The sequence below is a fragment of the Corvus brachyrhynchos genome, unplaced genomic scaffold, assembly GCF_000691975.1.
Source record: "Corvus brachyrhynchos isolate BGI_N302 unplaced genomic scaffold, ASM69197v1 scaffold255, whole genome shotgun sequence".
Lineage (NCBI taxonomy): Eukaryota > Metazoa > Chordata > Aves > Passeriformes > Corvidae > Corvus > Corvus brachyrhynchos.
The window spans coordinates 8508672-8527355 of NW_008238358.1; the positions used below are offsets into that span (position 1 = coordinate 8508672).

The following is an 18684-nucleotide window of genomic DNA, read 5'->3' on the forward strand; positions in this document are numbered from 1 at the left end:
ACTCGGATGTTTTTGTTATCTTAGAAATGTTCCTACAATCAGGAAAACAAACAGAAGTCCTCTGGTTATGGTCCAGACATTATCTTCTGGTGCTTAAATGAAAATGATACACTAATCCTTCTAAGTTAAAACAGTACTTTACAGCTGCTATCATGCTCCCTTTTCATCATTGCATTTTTAGGGACAGTCAGAAATAATTTAAATGGTGGCCCAAAACAATCTGACCAAGGGAAAAATAAGGAAAATACAGAGTTGAGTGAAATTTAAATTTGAGATAAGTGCATAACATATCCCAGGTCTGTAAAAATAAGCCATAAAAACTTTTATAAAATATGGTTACTGTATATTTTTACTATGCTATCAGTTGTCAAAGGGAACTCTCTTCTCTGCCTATCACTTGCAGTGCTTGGCAGTAGAAAAATAGTCATGCTAACTTTGAAAGAGCATGTGAAAGTTTGAAGCACTTCCATTAAAATACATAGAAGGAGGTTTGGTGATGGTTTGTTTGGGGTTTTTCCTCATTTATTTTTTTGATCTAAATGCAACTGCTGAAGGAGATACTTGACTAAGTTGTGTTTCAGCAAGCTGTTCTATGCTGCTGTTGCTCAGAATTTCTTCAGCCTTCTTCAGTATGCTCATCCAGAAAGTACAGCTTCTAATTTCTCTGTCATAATCAGTGAGGCAGGTTGCATCCAGTATTTGGTAGAATAACTTGTGCCATTAGTGTTTCTAAAATGAAGGCCCAGGAACCGAGCACATTCAGTATTCCTCTTATAATTTTTTTCAGGAGTGGAACCACACTTCTACTGGCTGAGCTTCAAAGAATGTACCCGGAGGAATAGCACCTGGGCTTAGTGAATTTCTATTTCTTTTAGGTATGTGTACCCTATTTAGGAGCGCATTCAGTAGGAATTCTGAGTGGAACAGATAAACTAGTGTGGAGATAGAAACTAGACAGGTGATTCTGTTTCTCATTTTCATGTCTTTAGTCTTTAACTTCTGTACATTTCATCATTTGTTCCTTTACTTAAGTCAAGGGCTAATGTTCTTGTAAACAGTAGCATAGTTTGCTAAACTTTAGCAACTTATTTAATTATTCCCAGTTTCTGAAGTGCTTTTGAATGGTTTTGATTCTATGAAGAACCTTCATATTCGATATAAAGCTAAACCTTTATGAAAGGTTCATTCTGAATTAGATGTTTCTTAGTCTGTCACCAAAGGTGCTTATGTGAATGGATGTTCCTCTGGGATGTACTTCTAGGAAGTGCAAACAGTTTTGTTCAGTGCTTTATTTATTTATTTATTTATTTTCCAGTAGAAAAAAGCATCAATTTCCATGGTGGTAGAAGATGAAATATCATTTACTGAACTGATTATTTCAGTAACTAATGTTTTAGTAGCAATTACATTGATACTCATGCAAAGAAAACAAAAAGCCCTGTCTAGAATTTTAGATTCAGAAATACCAGTAGTGGAAGTAGCACTTCTTACAGTTAAAATATCCTGAAGTATATTTGTCAGAGTTTTGCTAATTTGGCGAGAACAGTTGATCATCACTGTCAGGTTTGTTTGGTTTTTTTCTAAAGTATTTGCTCAGTGTTTTTATTCGCACAGCCACCTTCTGATGAAGGGGACTGTAAGGTTTGAGAAAGGCATTGTATACTTTGATAACAAGGAAAAATAGACAAGCTTTTTATGAGACTGTGCTTCTGGAATTATAGAAGAATTAGATTAAGTTGAAGCCAAGTTATCTAGTTAAAAGAGTTGTGATTAGAATAATTCCGAAGCATTTTTTCCCTATTTTTCCCATTTTTTAGGATTTTTGTTTTGGTTTGGTTTTAGTATTTTTAGGGTTTTTTTAGGTTTTTATGTTCTATAAGCAATATTGTAAGGAAACATTTGAAACCTATTTAACATTTGGATAAAAGAAAAGTAGATTTTAAAATAGTTTTTTTAAAAAAACTGACATCAGGTGTATTGTTGATACTAACCCCAATGAATTCTGTCTCACTCGCATGGTTTGAAAGAATTTCTGCTGATTTGGGTTAATGATACTTTCACTTTTTTATAAAAGATGATTCTCTACAGTGTTGTTCAGATCAAGCTAACAAAAAAAAAAAATCATAATTTTCTGCTTGTAGGCCACATTAGCAAGGCTTTCTTGTAAGAGTTTTTGCAGACAGTCTGACATCAGAACCAGTGGGTGGCATAATGTAACATAGACTGCATTGAATTCTCACACTGCCCATGTGATGTGGTTTGAAGTAGTGTGGCAGCTGCTTTTTGGCACTTTTAGAAGACTTTTGTAGTACATTTTAGTTTCCTGGTTATTTTCTTCCTAAAAAAAAAAATCCAACTTCAGATGTTTAGGGCTAGTTATTTCAAAGTGCTGTAAGAATCCAGACTACTATTAGTGAAAACAACACTAATGAAGAGAAGATTAAACACTTTGCTAAACAGTCACCCCAGGGAGTTTAATCATGCCACATACTTCTTCTGCATGTCCTGGAGGATTGAATAGTAGCTTGGTCTGTGTTTACTGACACATTGCTATGCTATTGAAAATGTGAGAGGCATTTGTGGGGAATAAAGATTGTATTTCTGACTACAAAATTATCCTGGTAAAAAACCCTAAGTAAGATACAGCTTTCATGGCAAATGTTCTTTGGACAATGTAGCTTCTGTTCTGGAACTGCTGCTTTTTTTGTGCAACAAAGAACTCTTCTCTTATTGTAAGCAATATCCCTATCAGATATTTTGTCAACAAAGATACATTCAGCATTTGTCTATATCAAAAGGTTTTGCTGTATGCTTGTGGTAATCAAGCCTCTGTCCACTTGGTGTTTGCTGCACATACTATTCCAAGGCTGTCACTTGATCCTTTCTTAAAGAAACATCACTTGCTCTTGTTTCTGTGCACGGCCTGCTGCCACGTATGCTAGTAGAGTGTACTAATCCACACAGAAGGGGGTAAGTTGTGTTGCTGTCTCCCACAATCCACCTAACTCAAGGGAGTTGTCTTTTCTAGGGACAGACAAATTTCATGTGTGTTGTGGCAGCATGCTCCACGTTTCTTGTTTCTAAGGCATCTTATGACACCATGTATTTCAGATATATATATAGATAGATATAGGCATATATATAAAGATGTTTTCTTTTTTTTCCATTTGAGGAAGATATATTTATAGTGCTTATTGATTTCTAAGCTTTAAGATTTACTAGTATCTTACACGCTTGGGCATGGTGTACTGAGAAACAGTAATGTGATTTTCTTTTTGATGGTGTTAGGAAAGCATTCCTGGTTAGCAACCTGCAGAGACTGTCGCCCCTGCAGTGCTGGGTGCTAATCTGTACATACGGTTGGTGTTTTACATTGTATATTGCACTTTCATGGCAGGGTTAGGAGGTGAGGATGACTGCACAGGTGGCCTCTGTGGTAAGAGACATGGGGCTGCCCCTCCACGTCCACACTCTCATCCCGGGCTGGACACAGCTGGTTTGAGCCAGCTGTAAAGTAGACCCACTGTTGGCCAAAACTGGGCCACCCAGTGTAGCAGGTGGTGCCTCTGTGATGAGGTATTTAAGAAAGGGTAAAAAATACTGCACAGCAGCTGTGAGAAAGAGGAGTGAGAAAAATAAGAAACCCTGCAGAAACCAAGGTCAGTGAAGAAGGAGGGGAGTAGGTATTCCAGGCACTGGAGCAGATATTCCCCCTGCAGCTCATGGAGAAGACTGCAGTGAAGAAGAATTACTCTGCAGCCCATGAAGGACCACCCCAGAGGAAGTGTCCACTCTGCAGCCTGTGCAGCACCCCAGGCCAGAGCAGGTGGATATACCCTGAAGAAAGCTGCAGCCTATGGAGAGCCCTTGCAGGAGCAAGATCCTGGCAGGAACTGCGACCTGTGGATGGCCTATGCTGGAGCAGTTTATGCTGAAGTACTGTGCTGCACAGAGAGAACCCGTGCTGGAGCAGGGGAAAAGCGTGCAGAGGAAGGAGTGCTAGAGATGAAGTCTTACAAGCTAACCACAGCCCTATTAGTCATTCCTTCTGCACCACTATGCAGAAAGGAGATAGAAGAATTGGGAATGAAGCTGAGCCAGGGAAGGTAGTTTGAGCCTTTGTTTCTCACCATCCTACTCTATTTTTAATTGGCAGTAAATTCAAATTCATCATTAGAAGTCTGTTTTCCCTGTGACAGTAACTGGTAACTGATCATGCTGTCCTTAGCTCAACCCATGTGGTTTTCCATCTTATTTTGTCCCCGCTGTCATGTTGAGGATGGAAAGCGAGAGAGTGGCTGGGTTGTTGTCTGGCAGCTAGTCAAGATCAACCCACCAGACACTGTGAGAAAACAAGACATTTTTCAACCTGGTAGTTTGGTAATTTGGTTGCAATCCTTTCATTGGGAAGGAAAGTTTTTATTTGTAGTCTTCCACTATAAAGGTATTGGTATTGCAGTTCAAATGTTTCAGCAGTAAGGAAAAATGGGAAAATGTGACACAGACAGAAGTGGACTGGTTGGTTTGGTTTGGTTTGGTTTTTTTAAATTTTGTGACTTGTGAAGCGTGTTTTTGGTACCTTTTAGTATGTTGTAATATGCTTCCTCTTTGCACTCTTAACAATAACTCTGTTGTAAAAACACTGTAGTTTGAATGTATGGGTTTATTAAGCTGACATAAGCTTTGAAATACAGTATAATGTGAAAGAATCCAGATGCTTAGTTTCTCCTGCAAATACTTGAAGGAAACCAGGTGAGGGGTGGGGGTTTTTTGTTTTCTCTGACTTGTATCTCTTCCTGAGTATATATTACTCCAATTAAGATCTACTTGTATTTCAGAGGAATAAATAGAAGTTTTTTGCAATTTTGTGGTCAGTAGTTAACAAGTGGGAACTAACTTTGGCTTTTAGCTAGATGCTGTTTATTTTTCTTCTGGACTCGCGTACATGCAATTTAGACAAAAATGAAGCTATTCCCTGAGTAGCTATCCCAGCTATTCAGGCTGGTTGCAGAATGCATCTTCTTCTTGTAAACTGCCAGTTTGGCAAAGAGAATTTAATTCAAATTACTCAGATTTTGGTAGTCCTCAAATGTCTTTCATAGTTTCATCTTTGAAAGCAACTCAATAATTACTTGTCTGTGAAAAAAATAGTGGCAGAAACTTTAAAATTGTTGAAATAAGTTGATTGAGAAGTCTTTCCTATCTTTATAGTTCACTTTCCATGTGGCTCTTTCTGACATGCAGCTTGAACTAATGTATGGATTCCACCTGTTTCTCTTCTGTCCCATCATCAAACTAAAATTCCCTGCTTCTACAAGACTTTATACAACACTTTCTTCTAATTTTAAACAAACTAATTGGAAGAAAATAAATATGAAATAGTGGCACTGTGTAGAAATACTGTTTTATTCTTGTTGGTATTCCTGGTTTCTGGTTCTTCAATGTGAAGTGTATTTAAAAAATAAAACCCAAAACAAAAAACAGGGGAAGGGCATTTTGGATATCTTATAGATAGGTTTGATGTCTCTTTAAGTGATGTAGCATGTGTAACGTTTGATTTTTGGGAGTTGTGAATTAATTCCTCTCCATTAATTTCTTATGGCTGTATATAGTTAAATATATTCGATGTCTAAATGAATACTATTTGTTTTAATTTACAGGTGCTATAATTTCAAGAAATGCTGTGACATATTTGAAGAACAGCACTCACAGAAACGTCTGTTGTGTGAAAATTTTTAAAACTAGAATGGCCTTGAAAAAGACACCTAAACTATTTAAGGCATTTTTTCACTGGAAACTTTGGAAGTTCAGCATTATTGTGTTTGTCTTTCTGGTATTTTTATTTTTATTACAAAGAGAAGTGGGTGTTCAAGATTTCAAGGATGAAGCAGGGATTGAGCCAGTTCTTGGAAAGAAAAGTCATGTATTTGGTCTTGTGTTAAATGCTATGAACAATATCAAAGGTGCAAAGCCAAAAATGCAGATAAAAGCACCTGTTAGGCAAACTAAGATTCCTGGAGAGAGACACTGTTTGCCAGGGCACTATACTCCAGTGGAACTAAAACCCTTTCTAGATCGGCCCCTTCAAGATCCTAATGCTCCTGGAGCTTCTGGAAAAGCATTTAAAACCATCAACTTAAATTCAGAAGAACAGAAAGAAAAACAGGTTGGAGAAGAGAAACACTGTTTTAATGCATTTGCAAGTGACAGGATTTCTTTACATCGAGATCTTGGACCAGACACTCGACCTCCTGAGTAAGTTTAAATGTGTATGTTCTAATAGTTGAAAAACTCAGAAATTCAGACTGCAAAGTGATTTGAGAGTTCAGCAGTAGGTGATAGTTTAGGAAAGTCTCCTAGCTATACATAATGATTGGCTGTACATAATGATCCACAGTGCCAAAGCCAAGAATGTTTAGAAAAGCTCACTTCTTTCATGGCTTTGAATTCAAAGTAACCATATTTAAATAAGGTGTTCTGCTTTTGCCTTTAAGCTAAAATTTCTGAGTAGCTTTCAGGAAGCCTGCTAAGTTTTACTTAGAAGAAAACTAAAAATGTGGTTTCAACATTTTTCCAATTTAAACACCACCCCCATTTTTTTAGTATTCAGTGTTAGTAAAACCACTGGCATAATTTAATAAATTAGGAATTGTAAACTGTTGAGCAAGGTAATGGAAGGTCTCAGCAGCAATCTTGTAGTATTGAAAAATTTTATAAATATAGACTGCAGGACTTGGGCAGAGTGGGAGAGTGGGTTTAGTTATGAGTGTCTGTCAGTGTCAGATGAAATGCTGTCAGCCATCTGTGGCAGAAGTGGCTAAACTTACTGAGCCGCTGATGATACATGTGATGCAGCTCACCATAACCTTTCCGAGAGCATAACTGGGGAGATTTTGCTTGTGTATTTTGTGAGGCAGTGACTGTGGTTATTACCTTGGGGTGTCTTCCAGTCCCTGAAGCTGACAGGCAATAAACACTAAGTGTGCAACTTATGAATACAGAATACAGCATTGTCATCTTGACTTGCCGTTGGATCTAAAATTATGTTTAGGATATGTCAGTCTTGAAAAACTGTAGGTTTAAAATTGTATCCCTTGAATGGGATATGCTGCTGTAAGGATTACATAGTATTTCTTCAAAACTTTGAAATTTGAATTGGATAGGTTGTATTTTTCCTTGTAAACGCTGCATTTTTCTAATAAATATTTTTCTTTGTATTCTTAGGTTTCAGCAGTAATGGTGACTTTTGAGTCAGCTCAGTCAGTACCTGCTGCTGTCAATAGAATAACATTTTTTCCTGAAGAAGGCTTGGGTATTATATGAAATGTACTCAAATGTGTGTGAGACAGAAGCAGAACTAAGTTGTTCAAGTGGAATTCTCAGTCATAGTATTTTTTTAAATATTCTGAACAACTGCTCCGTTTGAAGTACCTACCTTTGCACTCCAGTACTGGGATAGAAAACAGAGAAGCTGAAATATTTAATGTTCATTGTTATAAAGCTTTGTACTAGAAAGAAAAGTTTCTTTTAAGAGTTTGAGTAAAAAATTATTGTCCACTTTGTAACCCCTGACACTTTCTAATCTGTAGATGTATTGAACAAAAGTTTAAGCGTTGCCCGCCATTGCCAACCACAAGCATTATCATAGTTTTCCATAATGAAGCGTGGTCAACTCTGCTCAGAACCGTTCACAGTGTGATGTACACATCTCCTGCCATACTGCTAAAGGAGATTATTTTGGTGGATGATGCCAGTGTAGATGGTAAGAAGTCTTTCTGGTTTTGCTTCTTTTCCTGTTTGCTTTTTTTATTGAAGGCATGTTGGGATTGCAGATAAATTGGCTAAGAGGATGTCTCTTTACCACTCTTGACATGCATAACAGTATTCTAAGTGGTTTTGTTTCTTTCTTTTTTTTTTTTTAGATTTAAAATAGCCCTTCCCAATCTTGTTTTTCCATAAGGTAGTCAAATATTAAATTCTTGTGCTCTAAAAGGTTTTTAAACCCCATATCTATTTTTTCCAGTTCTGATGCTGATTTAACTGCATAACTGCTTGCATGACAAGTATCTTTGTAATTTGTGTTTCAAACCAACTGCAATTTATAGAACAAAATATCCAAGTATAAATTGGCCCAGAGTTGTAGGAATTTGCATTTTATCAGTGGTTGTCTTTATGCAAATTAATTTTGTTAATATGAAGGGAAGTGTCTTTATTAGATAGTAAAATAATTTAATGGAAAAATAATCTTCAACGGTCAAGCTGAATCTCAAAAATAAATATATACTTAGTGTGAAGACAAATGCAAGTTCAAAAATCTTTGTATGCTTAGCTTTAGATGAACAAGTCTATACATACATTCTTCTATTAATGTATTTACACTTTTTTTCAATTCTGTATTGAGTATATTGAGACATTTGGATGTGAAATATGTTCAGTAGTATAGTTTAATACTACGGATGGGCAGAATAAAGAAGATGATGTGGGATATTTAATGAGATGTGGGGTTCCTTCTCAAACTTTGAACATTTAAACAGTTTTTTTTATGGCTTCTGTTGCTGCTGTAAATATTGTAGCCTTTGAAAACTCTGTAAGTGTGCCATCAATTAAGGAAAAAATTCGCATGTTCTGCAGATAATGTAGGTACGAGATCCATTTGCTATGAAAATGGAATTGAAATTCAAATGGTTATCACTGCAGCAGAGATGTACTAGCACACCCTTTCTTGTTCAGAATTATTTTAATGTTCCATCTCCTGTTCTCTGCTGGTCACCTCTTCCTACACCCCTACCCCCAAAAACCTCAGCTCCTAAAAATAACCTTCAGCGGACAGGAATTTTTATGGCTTTGATGTTGAGGTAATTTCTGGGATTAGTGTGAGTTGTTTATCTTGTTAGCTTAATAGTGTAACATTTTGGGCAGTGGCATGTATGTACACTGAATATCCTGACACTGATTGCTCTTTCTAGAATACCTGCATGATAAACTAGATGAATATGTGAAACAGTTTCAAATAGTTAAAGTAGTCCGTCAAAAGGAAAGAAAAGGTCTGATCACTGCACGCTTGTTGGGAGCCTCAGTAGCAACAGGAGAGACCCTCACTTTTCTGGATGCTCATTGTAAGTGCAGCCTGTAACTGTGCCGGGTCTGGTTTATAATGCTGTTGTCTTTGATTTAATGTTGAAGATTTTTTATGAATTATAAATGTTAGCAATATATCATCTTTCCTATTTCATAGTCTCAAAAGTATAATTAGCAATGCTATTTAAAAATAGTCCATAATGGCTTGCTGGATGTTAAAACATACCCTGTGTACTACTTTATAGCCAAGCAAAAAGTCAGTGTTCCCATTTTCTCCACAGGTGAATGCTTTTATGGCTGGTTAGAGCCATTGTTGGCAAGAATAGCTGAGAACCCTGTTGCTGTTGTAAGCCCTGACATTGCTTCTATAGATCTCAATACTTTTGAATTCAGTAAACCATCTCCTTATGGGCATAACCACAACAGAGGAAATTTTGATTGGAGTTTGTCCTTTGGATGGGAGTCTCTTCCTAAACATGAGAATAAAAGAAGAAAGGATGAAACCTATCCAATTAGGTAAACATTATTTGAGCACTATTTAAATCCTTCTGTTTCCATGGAGTTTTTCTTACGAACAGCAGTTTGTAAATAAATTAATTTTTCAGATGAGTATAATCAGACATCTTAGCATCTTAGATGTGTTTTGTAATACTTCCTTTAAGAACCACATTTTAAAGCATTCATAAAAATATAGCCTACTTAAGATAGTAATTGCTCTGCATTATTTCTTCTACATACAGTGGAAATTGCTAATATTCCTCGGGGGAAAGGGCAAAGGAGGATTATACACAGTTTTTTCAGAGACAGTACAATGATTCTGTGTCTTCATTCACTTTACTTGCAAGAATGACAAAAAGGGTCAGAGCACCCAAATACTAAGCTGATACAGTAGTGCCTTTGATGATAATTGCGCCTGCTTTGTCCACAGAGAGGTTACTGGTCTGTAGGAGTCATAGCTTTGCTCGATATCCTCCATACAGAGAAAATTTATTGGTTTTCCCGATGCTTTCTTTTATACCAGCAGTCATTATTCTGAATGAGTTCTTAATAAATGGCAGTAAGCTGTTAAATGAGATTCTTTGTGAACATATTTAAGTGCTAGAAGTATTATCTATGCCAGGAATATGCATCACTGTAGTGAAATACTAACAATTGCATGGGAAATTCCTAGAATAGTTGCACTATGATTTTACATCTATATTTAAAAACCCTACTATCTTTAAAATTTTGTTTTTGCAGAACACCTACTTTTGCTGGAGGTCTCTTTTCAATATCAAAACACTACTTTGAACACATTGGAAGCTATGATGAAGAAATGGAAATATGGGGAGGTGAAAATATAGAAATGTCTTTCAGAGTAAGTTTAGCTCCCTCATTAGTAATTGTCTCTATGCTGACAGTGTAAGGGGATTTGAGAATAAATTAGTATTAGATCTTGACTCCTCTGTTCAATCAGCCAACTAGGACAAGGAAAATTGAATTACTAATTACCTGTGAAATAAAATACAAACATACTCACTAAACTGTTTTTGATTTTTTTTTAGATATTTTTAGGGTTCATTGTAGTTTCCAGGTTTTATCTGATTAGGAAATTCACTTACGGTATGCCTGATATATGTACTCTTGCTAGTGGTTTGATGTGTTCCGGCAAACAATAATATTACTGAATTTTTTTCCACCCCCTGAATTCTAATTGCAGTGCACTTACACACTAAATGTTATTATTAGGTATGGCAATGTGGTGGACAGTTGGAGATCATGCCTTGCTCTGTTGTTGGCCATGTCTTTCGCAGCAAGAGTCCCCATACTTTCCCAAAAGGTACTCAGGTGATCACACGTAATCAAGTTCGCCTTGCAGAAGTGTGGATGGATGAATATAAAGAAATATTTTACCGAAGAAACACAGAGGCAGCAAAAATTGTGAAACAAGTAGGTGGTGGTGGTGGTATTAGAAATCACACTTGCTGCGGTGAAAGTTTTGGTGAGCAAAAGTTATTTATTGACAAAGTACGTAAGGATTCTAGATATTTTAAGGAAAAGACAGTTCAAGTTGCTTAATGCTGTAGCCCCAACAAACATAAGAAAACTAAAGTGTTTGGGTGGTGAATGTTGATTTGATATTGTGAGGTTTATTTTTTGGTGGTTTTTTTCATGCCTTCTCTAAAATCCTGAGTTGTTTGCATTGTGCAGGTAGAGGAACTACCAGAAGAGCATGAGAGAAACTACTGAGTGTAGACAATGTAAACAAACTTATTTTTTGGAGTGAGAATGTCATCTTGTTAGTCTCAAGTTACTTAGTATTTTTACTGACAAAGCAGGTTTTGTTGTTCTTTAGCAGCAGGATAAAACTTATTTGATGATGGATAACCATCCTGTCTCTGTTTAAAAATGTCAGTTATTTTCAAGGGAGGTTGGGTGTTGGCTTATTTATTTTTTAAGTTTTCTGCCCAGCTAGAATCTAGAATTTTCTTTTAGAAGCTATTTTTCCCCCTTCATGTGATAAATTTTTGTGACTATTGTATCACTGAAAGCATTAGATTTCCTAGGCATGTTCAGCAGCTAAACAACTGAATTTTGTTTGGGAGATTCTACATTGTACTGGATATTATGCTTACTATTTCATTAATCCAGTTTGTTCTTTCACCTTACACTTCTAGTGAGATCAGTTGGCTTTATGGCTGTCATCAGTATGGCCTTATTTGTACTTTCCCACTTCATGGCACAGTGTTAAAACTTCCTTGGGACTAAAGATACTTCTATTTTTTCCATCTTGCAATGTATTTTTCTTTTAAGTGCTTTGAAATGCTGCAGGCAGGATGTCAGTGGTGTTATGACACTGAGAGACAGCAGTAACTGTAGTATTACAGCATTAACTAGAAAAAAGTCAACAAAGGAAGCTTAAAACTTGTGTAGTACTACACAGAATATCACAGCTTTATGTGTGCAAAATGAATGTTAATGTATTTATCTTCTTTACTTCCCTTCCTCTAACAGAAAACATTTGGAGACATATCAAAAAGACTTGATTTAAGGCAGCGTCTGAAGTGTAAAAATTTTACCTGGTATCTCAATAATGTTTATCCAGAAGCGTATGTGCCAGACCTGAATCCTTTGTTTTCTGGATATGTAAGTGGAGATCCTTATTTTCTATATTCTTCATAGTCCAGGAAGTTTGCTGATCTCTTGTACTACCTTAGCCATAGCTTTTAGACTTCAGCTATCTTTAACTGCTCTATGGTTTTCTGCCACTAGTCTAGACAAAGAATCTCTTCTGCATACCTTTTATAGCTTTTTCAATAGCTATGTAATTTTCATTTTTCATTTATGTCGAAAGTCATTTTCCCTGCCAAATAACTTTAGACTTTGCACTGCTAAAACAACAACAAAAAAAATTAAAGTAATAGTTCTTAGCTTGAAGTGAACATGAATTTTCAGCATGTATTTACAAGTAACTTTCCCTTCCTCCTGTTATAAGTATTTCATGTGAATCTGTTCAAATTGTAATTTGAATAACAGTAAGATTGTACAGGGCAGGCTAATAACTCCATGTGTGACAGTGTAGTTACTAGGTAGGCTTTTAGTTAGAAAAGATCAACTGAGAAAACAGGATTTTTAGATTAGAGCATAGCAGAAATTAAAAATGAACTAACAGCTGTAATTGTTGTTAAACTAAAGGTTACTTTTTTATTTGACTGAGACAGTTTATATTTTTGTCATTCCACTGAGCTTTTTTTATCCTGATAACACCCTTTCTTTAGTTAAAAAATATAGGTAACCGCATGTGTCTGGATGTTGGTGAAAATAACCATGGCAGCAAACCATTGATTATGTATTCTTGTCATGGACTTGGAGGAAATCAGGTAAAATATTTGACACCTGAGTTTTATTCTCTCTCCTGCTGTAGCTTTACCATATAAAACTTTTAATTAATTTTAGAGAAATTGACTAATTTTTAATATGAAATTTCTCTATCTCTTTTTTCCTTTTTTTTTTTCTTTAATACTTAATGCCTATATATATTGTTAAAGGAAAATTCCATACCACTCTTCATGTTGTGTCCCGTTTCCAATGTTTGAACTTCAGCATACAAATTCAGATTTCAGACACAGTTGCAGTGCTTCACTTGCCCTCTCCTTTCTGTGCAAAACCTTTTCATGCCACCCTTACTCCTGTCTTGTAAGTGTTGTCTTCTTAATTCTTCCTTTCCTCATGCTTCCTCCTATTGCTTCTTTCTCTGTCACCAGGACTCGCACTGTCAAGGAAGATGTTGGTTGGAATCCGGCCAGTGGGAGGCCAAGTGTCCAGGCCTGAGCCGCCTTCCCTATCACGCTTGCAGCCTCACAGTGTGAGGTCAAAGTGGCCTATCCTGTACTGGCTAATGCAAGTGAATAATGTGATTCCATTTGTTCAAGAGGAGCTCTCTTTGGTCCATAGCTCTTAGAGGCAGCAATGGTGCTCTGTTTCTTCTACAATATGACTTGCAATAGATGTCAGACACTGAATCGTTCAGTCATTACTGTAATACTAATAGAAGGAACATCTCCTTCCCTGCCCAGAAATGCACACTTCTCTGTTGCCTTCAAAAGTGAATAAAATGTGTCAACTGTAGAACCTTAATAATTAAAGGTCAGCAAAGGTCTAACAGCTTTTATTAGAATATAATTGTTATCTTGGGGAGAGAGTGTGTTAAATTTTTTTTCAGTCTTAAAAGACATCCATTGATGGCACTGTGAAAATTGAGACACATAATCCTAGTCAGGTGATACCTTCCCAACCATTTTTAGTGAGAGATGGCATGCTGTCTAGATTAAGAACTACCCTATTACGCTAGCTTCTCACAGGATTGAATTTGGGGTTTTATTCGATTGTGGATTAATCCTATTAGCCTTTTCACATTCTCACAGTCATTAATTTGGGAACACTGTAGAAAGAGACATTGTATTAAGAGATCTGCTGTATGCTTCTATTATTCTCACTTTCTAAGTTATCTTGGGCTATACTAAAACCCTATTCTTTCAAGTATTATGTTTTTTGGTTTCCCTCCTGCTACAGAATAACAGTCTGAATCCCTTTAAATGCCAGCCTTCAGAGAATAGATTTTGCTGATAATGCTTGCAAGATGCATATTTGCTTACTTAACCCTTCTCATTACAATGCTCTGGTTTCAGTTGTTCTCCATTCTTTACCAGACTTGTAGCAGTGTAGGCTGATATTTCCCATGCTGTCATCTTCGTCCATATATTTGAAATGGGAGTAGAAAAGAGAACCTAGTTTTCAGAGTTGTACATCAGTTGTATATTATTCTTCCTTTTTAGATTATTGGAGGCTGGAAACGTGCTCATTTCAATATCCAAAATGAATAAAGTTCTAGACCTAGCTTTCAAGTCATTATTTTCAGGTCTTACAGGGATTTTGAATTTCCAAAAATAAATCAGGACAGATTTAAGTCAGATTACCAGATTACGAGTAAATTACTGTGTCTAAATGACTAAGCAGGTCATTTCTGTCAGTACCTGTTTTGAGGACTAATACTGGTCATAGAGTCTTAAGAATGAGATGCCTGTTTGTTAAGAGTGAGATGCCTGTGAGATGCCTCAGTGCTATTCCACGTTGTTTCCAAGGTAGTGAGGAGGTGATTGCTGACCATTGGAAAATGGAAAGCCAGAGGGGGGTAACTGAGCCTGGCCTTAATATTCAAAGGAAAGATATGGTGAAGGTTGCTGACATACAGAGGCAAGAAACAGTAGCAACCAGATGTAATGTTAGGGATTCTGCTGGTTAATGTGGGGGAAATAGAAGAGATCAGGATGTTAGGTTAGGGCTGGAGGGGTAAAAGGACAGCTGTGTCTGTAACTGTTATAAGTAAATCCCTGTTAAGACCAGAATTACAGCTGAGCCTTAAGAGTACTCTGCTGTCAGGAAATCATGGTAAAATGAGCTCACAAAATACATGCTTATTATTACTTTTCTAATGGTTACCTCACAAGAGGATGTAACAGCATCCAATTGTTCCCATTTATTGTTTAGATCAAGCAGCAAAAGCTGGCATACAGGAATCAGTATTGTTTCCTGTGACAACTTTTGTTGGTTGCTCTAAGAAAAAACAAAATCCAACAACAGAATTGAGTACAGATTTTTAAGGTCAATAAATGCCAAAATTTAAGTTATCCATACAACCATCTCCACTCTTCAGTTTGTCTCCTTGGATTATATATGGTTTGTGTGGGAGTAAGATTTTGCATCATAAGACACATGCAGCAAGTGTCATTTGCAATTAATACATACAAGTATAAATTAGTATTGCATCAATACTAAAAACTACTTTTAGTTTTGTAAACACTTTTGAAGTGTCTGTGCTAAAAATCAGAGGAATTATTCTGTAGTCTCAAATGTTTGAATGAGAAAAGAAATGTATTATTTTGTGTATGGAAATTTGAAAGGCTTGATTTAGTTTAACACTTTTCATTGTGTTTATTTACCAAAATTTTAAAAAATTATTTAAATAGTACTTTGAATATTCTGCACACCATGAAATTCGCCATAACATCCAGAAGGAGCTTTGCCTGCATGCTGCCAAGGGACCTGTGCAGCTTCGCGAGTGCACCTACAAAGGCCAGAAAACCTTTGCTGTTGGAGAGGAGCAGTGGCTGCACCAGAAGGTATATATCTTGGGCAGTGAAATGGCCTTTTTGTTAGTGATCTTCAATATTAGTTAATTTTGGATTTCCAATAAAAGCACAAACACCAGCAAAACAAATACTCTCAAGCCAAAAAAGAGTAAGTTTAGTTTTGGCAGGAAAATGTAGATAATTTCAGCTTTTCAGTTCCACATCAAAATGCGATGTCACTAGTAGGAATGTCACTTAAAAAACCAGTTGATATCCTCTAGTTTGTTTGTCTAGACATCCACCTGGAAGTCAATTCAGATGTTTTGTATCTTTTAAAATATTTTACAAAATTTTCTTGACAAAGCAAGTTGGCACTTGCATACTACTTACGTATTTTCTAGTCCCCTCTGCACCACCTGCATGAGCTTACTCTAGAAATCAGCTTAGGGGAGGAACCGTGGGGGGAAATAGCATGCTCATGGTTTGTTCACTTTTTCTTTTCCTCCATTTTTTACTCACTTTAGGATCAAACTTTGTACAATGAAGCACTCCGTATGTGCCTTACAGGAAACGGAGAGCACCCGAGTTTGGCATCCTGTAATCCGTCAGACCCTTTCCAGAAATGGATCTTTGGCCAGAACGATTAAGATTTAATATTATAGGCCAGAAGCAGTTTATTAAAAGAACCATTTTGAACTGTGATCATATACATATACTGTATTTTTACATGATAGTTCAAATGCAAAATGTTTAAACAGTGTCTTTTCCCTCTTAAGTTGGATATAAAATGTGTCAGCAGTGATTTCCTAAGAGTCTGTTACACCAAAGATAATTGGGATCCTGGTTATTTTTTGTTTACAATATTTCTGTGATAAGACTTTATATGTTGACCACTGATTTATGGATCCTATTAGTTCTCTTTCACCTTGGGAGCCATACATAGGGGGTTTTTTCAGCATTTTTTAAGTACTTCTGAAGAAGACTAATTTTCTCTGTAGAGTTGCAAGAAATTATTGTCTACTGTCTAAAACCCAATACACTTTATATGTATCTTTTTATGCTCAAATGGCTGACTTATTTTTTTTAGTAATTAACTTTACTCAGTAAAACTTCCTTAATATTTTTTAAGTTCCTTCACTTGGAAAATTAAATATTTGACTGTCAGGTCAAAGCCAAATAAGCCACCACATTGTGCTCAGCTTCTAGAATGTCAGTTCTTTTGTAGTAGAAAAAAGTAATTCTCACTAAAATATGTATTTATGATTATTTTAATGGAAAATCTGCTTATTTTGATACTAATCTTTTGTTTAGCCAAAACTTTTTGTATATTTTTACATTTCATGAACTTAAAAATTTATTATAAAGTTGTATTATAATAGGCTTCCGAGCTGCTTAACAGTCACACATTTTTTCATCATTCTGTTCATTATTGCTTTTAAATTACATGTTATCTACTAAACTTTTGCCCCTACCTTTTAGTGATTTATGCAATATTTACCTCACAGGTTTCTAATGTTATCCATATGTAATTTCTTGTGCAAATTTCTTGTGTAATGATCTTTTTTTCTTATTTGTTTCCCCTTTTACAAAGGACTGATCTCAGAATTATCAGTCTGAGTGAGATCTTGGCCTTTCTAACTAGTTTGCTAATTATAGAAAATAATATAGCATAATCAAATATATAATCAATTTTTTAAAATTTGTAAAATTAAAACAAAAGTATTTGGCTGCATGATCAAATATAAAGCTGAGAAGGGGTGGGTGTTAAGATTGAATAGGACAAAGTACACTAATAATACATCTGTTATTTTGTCCTAGTAAATAAGTAATAGATAAATGCTAACTTAGGTCTGGTGGGTGAATGGATGATGATGTGGGGTTTTTTTACTTCTGTGGTGGGGAGGGAGCCTGTCTGTACATAATTCAGTGGTACCTGACTAATGAGTTCAGTTTCTGAATAAAAGCAAGAAATCCTTTCAGTAGTTATAAGTCATCTAAAAGACAAAAAAGTGAATAAGCAAGGACCAGTGATAATTTTCCAGAAGCATTAACTCTTAATTTTTTTTCTGGCTTGCTAATGCCTTTGAGTTGTATCTCAGCCTTTGTAAGGCTTTTGGAGACACCTGTGAGAATATCCCATGAAGTTAAAGCTGTACAACTTAAAATAACTTGATACAGTGTGAACAGAAATTGTTGAAAAGACTCTACCAGGAAGGGTTAATTATACCACTGAAACTGGAAGGTTGTGTAGAACAACACTGCACAAAGATCCACCTGTGTCCTCTGATAAATATTTTAATTTGTTAATGGAATACAAGGTACTACTACTTTTGCAGATAAAACCAATATTGGAAGTGCAACAAATGTGGTGGATAAAATGGGGGAGTTCAGGAAAAACAGAATGCAGGTCTATGCGAAAATTGTTGAACAGTATAAATAGAGGATGGGAGATTACACACAGAGCTGCTGTGCTGTGTTGAACCTCAGGTTTGGAATAGAAACTCAGTGTCCAAGGAACCTGTTCTAGAAGACAAGGTATTTATTAGCATATGTTGGGGTTTCAGTTTAGTCTTAGTTTTTTTTCCTGTTAAAGGAATTTTCTCCCATATGCATGTTGCTAGGGGACAAATAGCTGTACTTAAGAAAGACAAAAAGGGGAGTGGGGCGGGCCTGGCTACTCCTTTGTCTACACCTGGGTGTGGGGTCAGTTCGCTCTGAGCGTCCAGAGAGAGAAGCTGCAGAGAAAGGAGCTGCTGCTTCTTTCTTTTTGGCCGTTCTTTCTTCCTGCTGGAAACAACGCCGGGACCCCAAAAGCCGTTTTCCCTGCCCTGCTGGAGACCGAGCTGTGGCTGCCCTGCTCCGCTGCTGTTTCGAGCTTTCGCTACGCTGTAGCCCTGCTCGCCCTGCCTGCCTGGGCTTCCGTGGGGTTCTCCCATCTGGATACATCTCGTCTGCCACCCGGGATTCGCGTCCGTCCCTGCCGTCCCCGCCTGCTGTT

At 36.5% G+C, this 18684-nt stretch overlaps 1 protein-coding gene across 2 annotated transcripts; it reads left to right on the forward strand.

The window, feature by feature from the left end:
- The first annotated feature begins 568 nt into the window (after nt 1-568).
- Nucleotides 569-18114, forward strand: GALNT3 (polypeptide N-acetylgalactosaminyltransferase 3). Of its 2 annotated transcripts, none has more exons than XR_001862423.1 (11): nt 569-875; nt 5661-6255; nt 7590-7762; nt 8967-9116; nt 9360-9594; nt 10318-10435; nt 10807-11007; nt 12073-12204; nt 12837-12938; nt 13323-13704; nt 15585-15671. XR_001862423.1 is itself a non-coding variant. In XM_008634801.2 (11 exons), the coding sequence occupies exons 2-11, from the start codon at nt 5747-5749 to the stop codon at nt 16331-16333; spliced, it is 1896 nt and encodes a 631-aa protein (XP_008633023.1). In that variant the 5' UTR covers nt 733-875; nt 5661-5746; the 3' UTR covers nt 16334-18114. The 2 variants fall into 2 exon arrangements, 1 of the variants encoding a protein (XP_008633023.1); XM_008634801.2 differs by lacking the exon at nt 13323-13704 and adding an exon at nt 16211-18114 and having other exon boundaries at nt 733-875; nt 15585-15737.
- The last annotated feature ends 570 nt before the right edge of the window (nt 18115-18684 follow it).

Excerpts from the sequence above, each read along its gene's own strand:
- GALNT3 (XM_008634801.2), top strand. The coding sequence starts at position 5,747 with ATGGCCTTGAAAAAGACACCTAAACTATTTAAGGCATTTTTTCACTGG. Across the intron at positions 6,256-7,589 it reads CCAGACACTCGACCTCCTGA|ATGTATTGAACAAAAGTTTA; the intron begins GTAAGTTTAAAT and ends TCTAATCTGTAG. Across the intron at positions 9,595-10,317 it reads GATGAAACCTATCCAATTAG|AACACCTACTTTTGCTGGAG; the intron begins GTAAACATTATT and ends TTGTTTTTGCAG.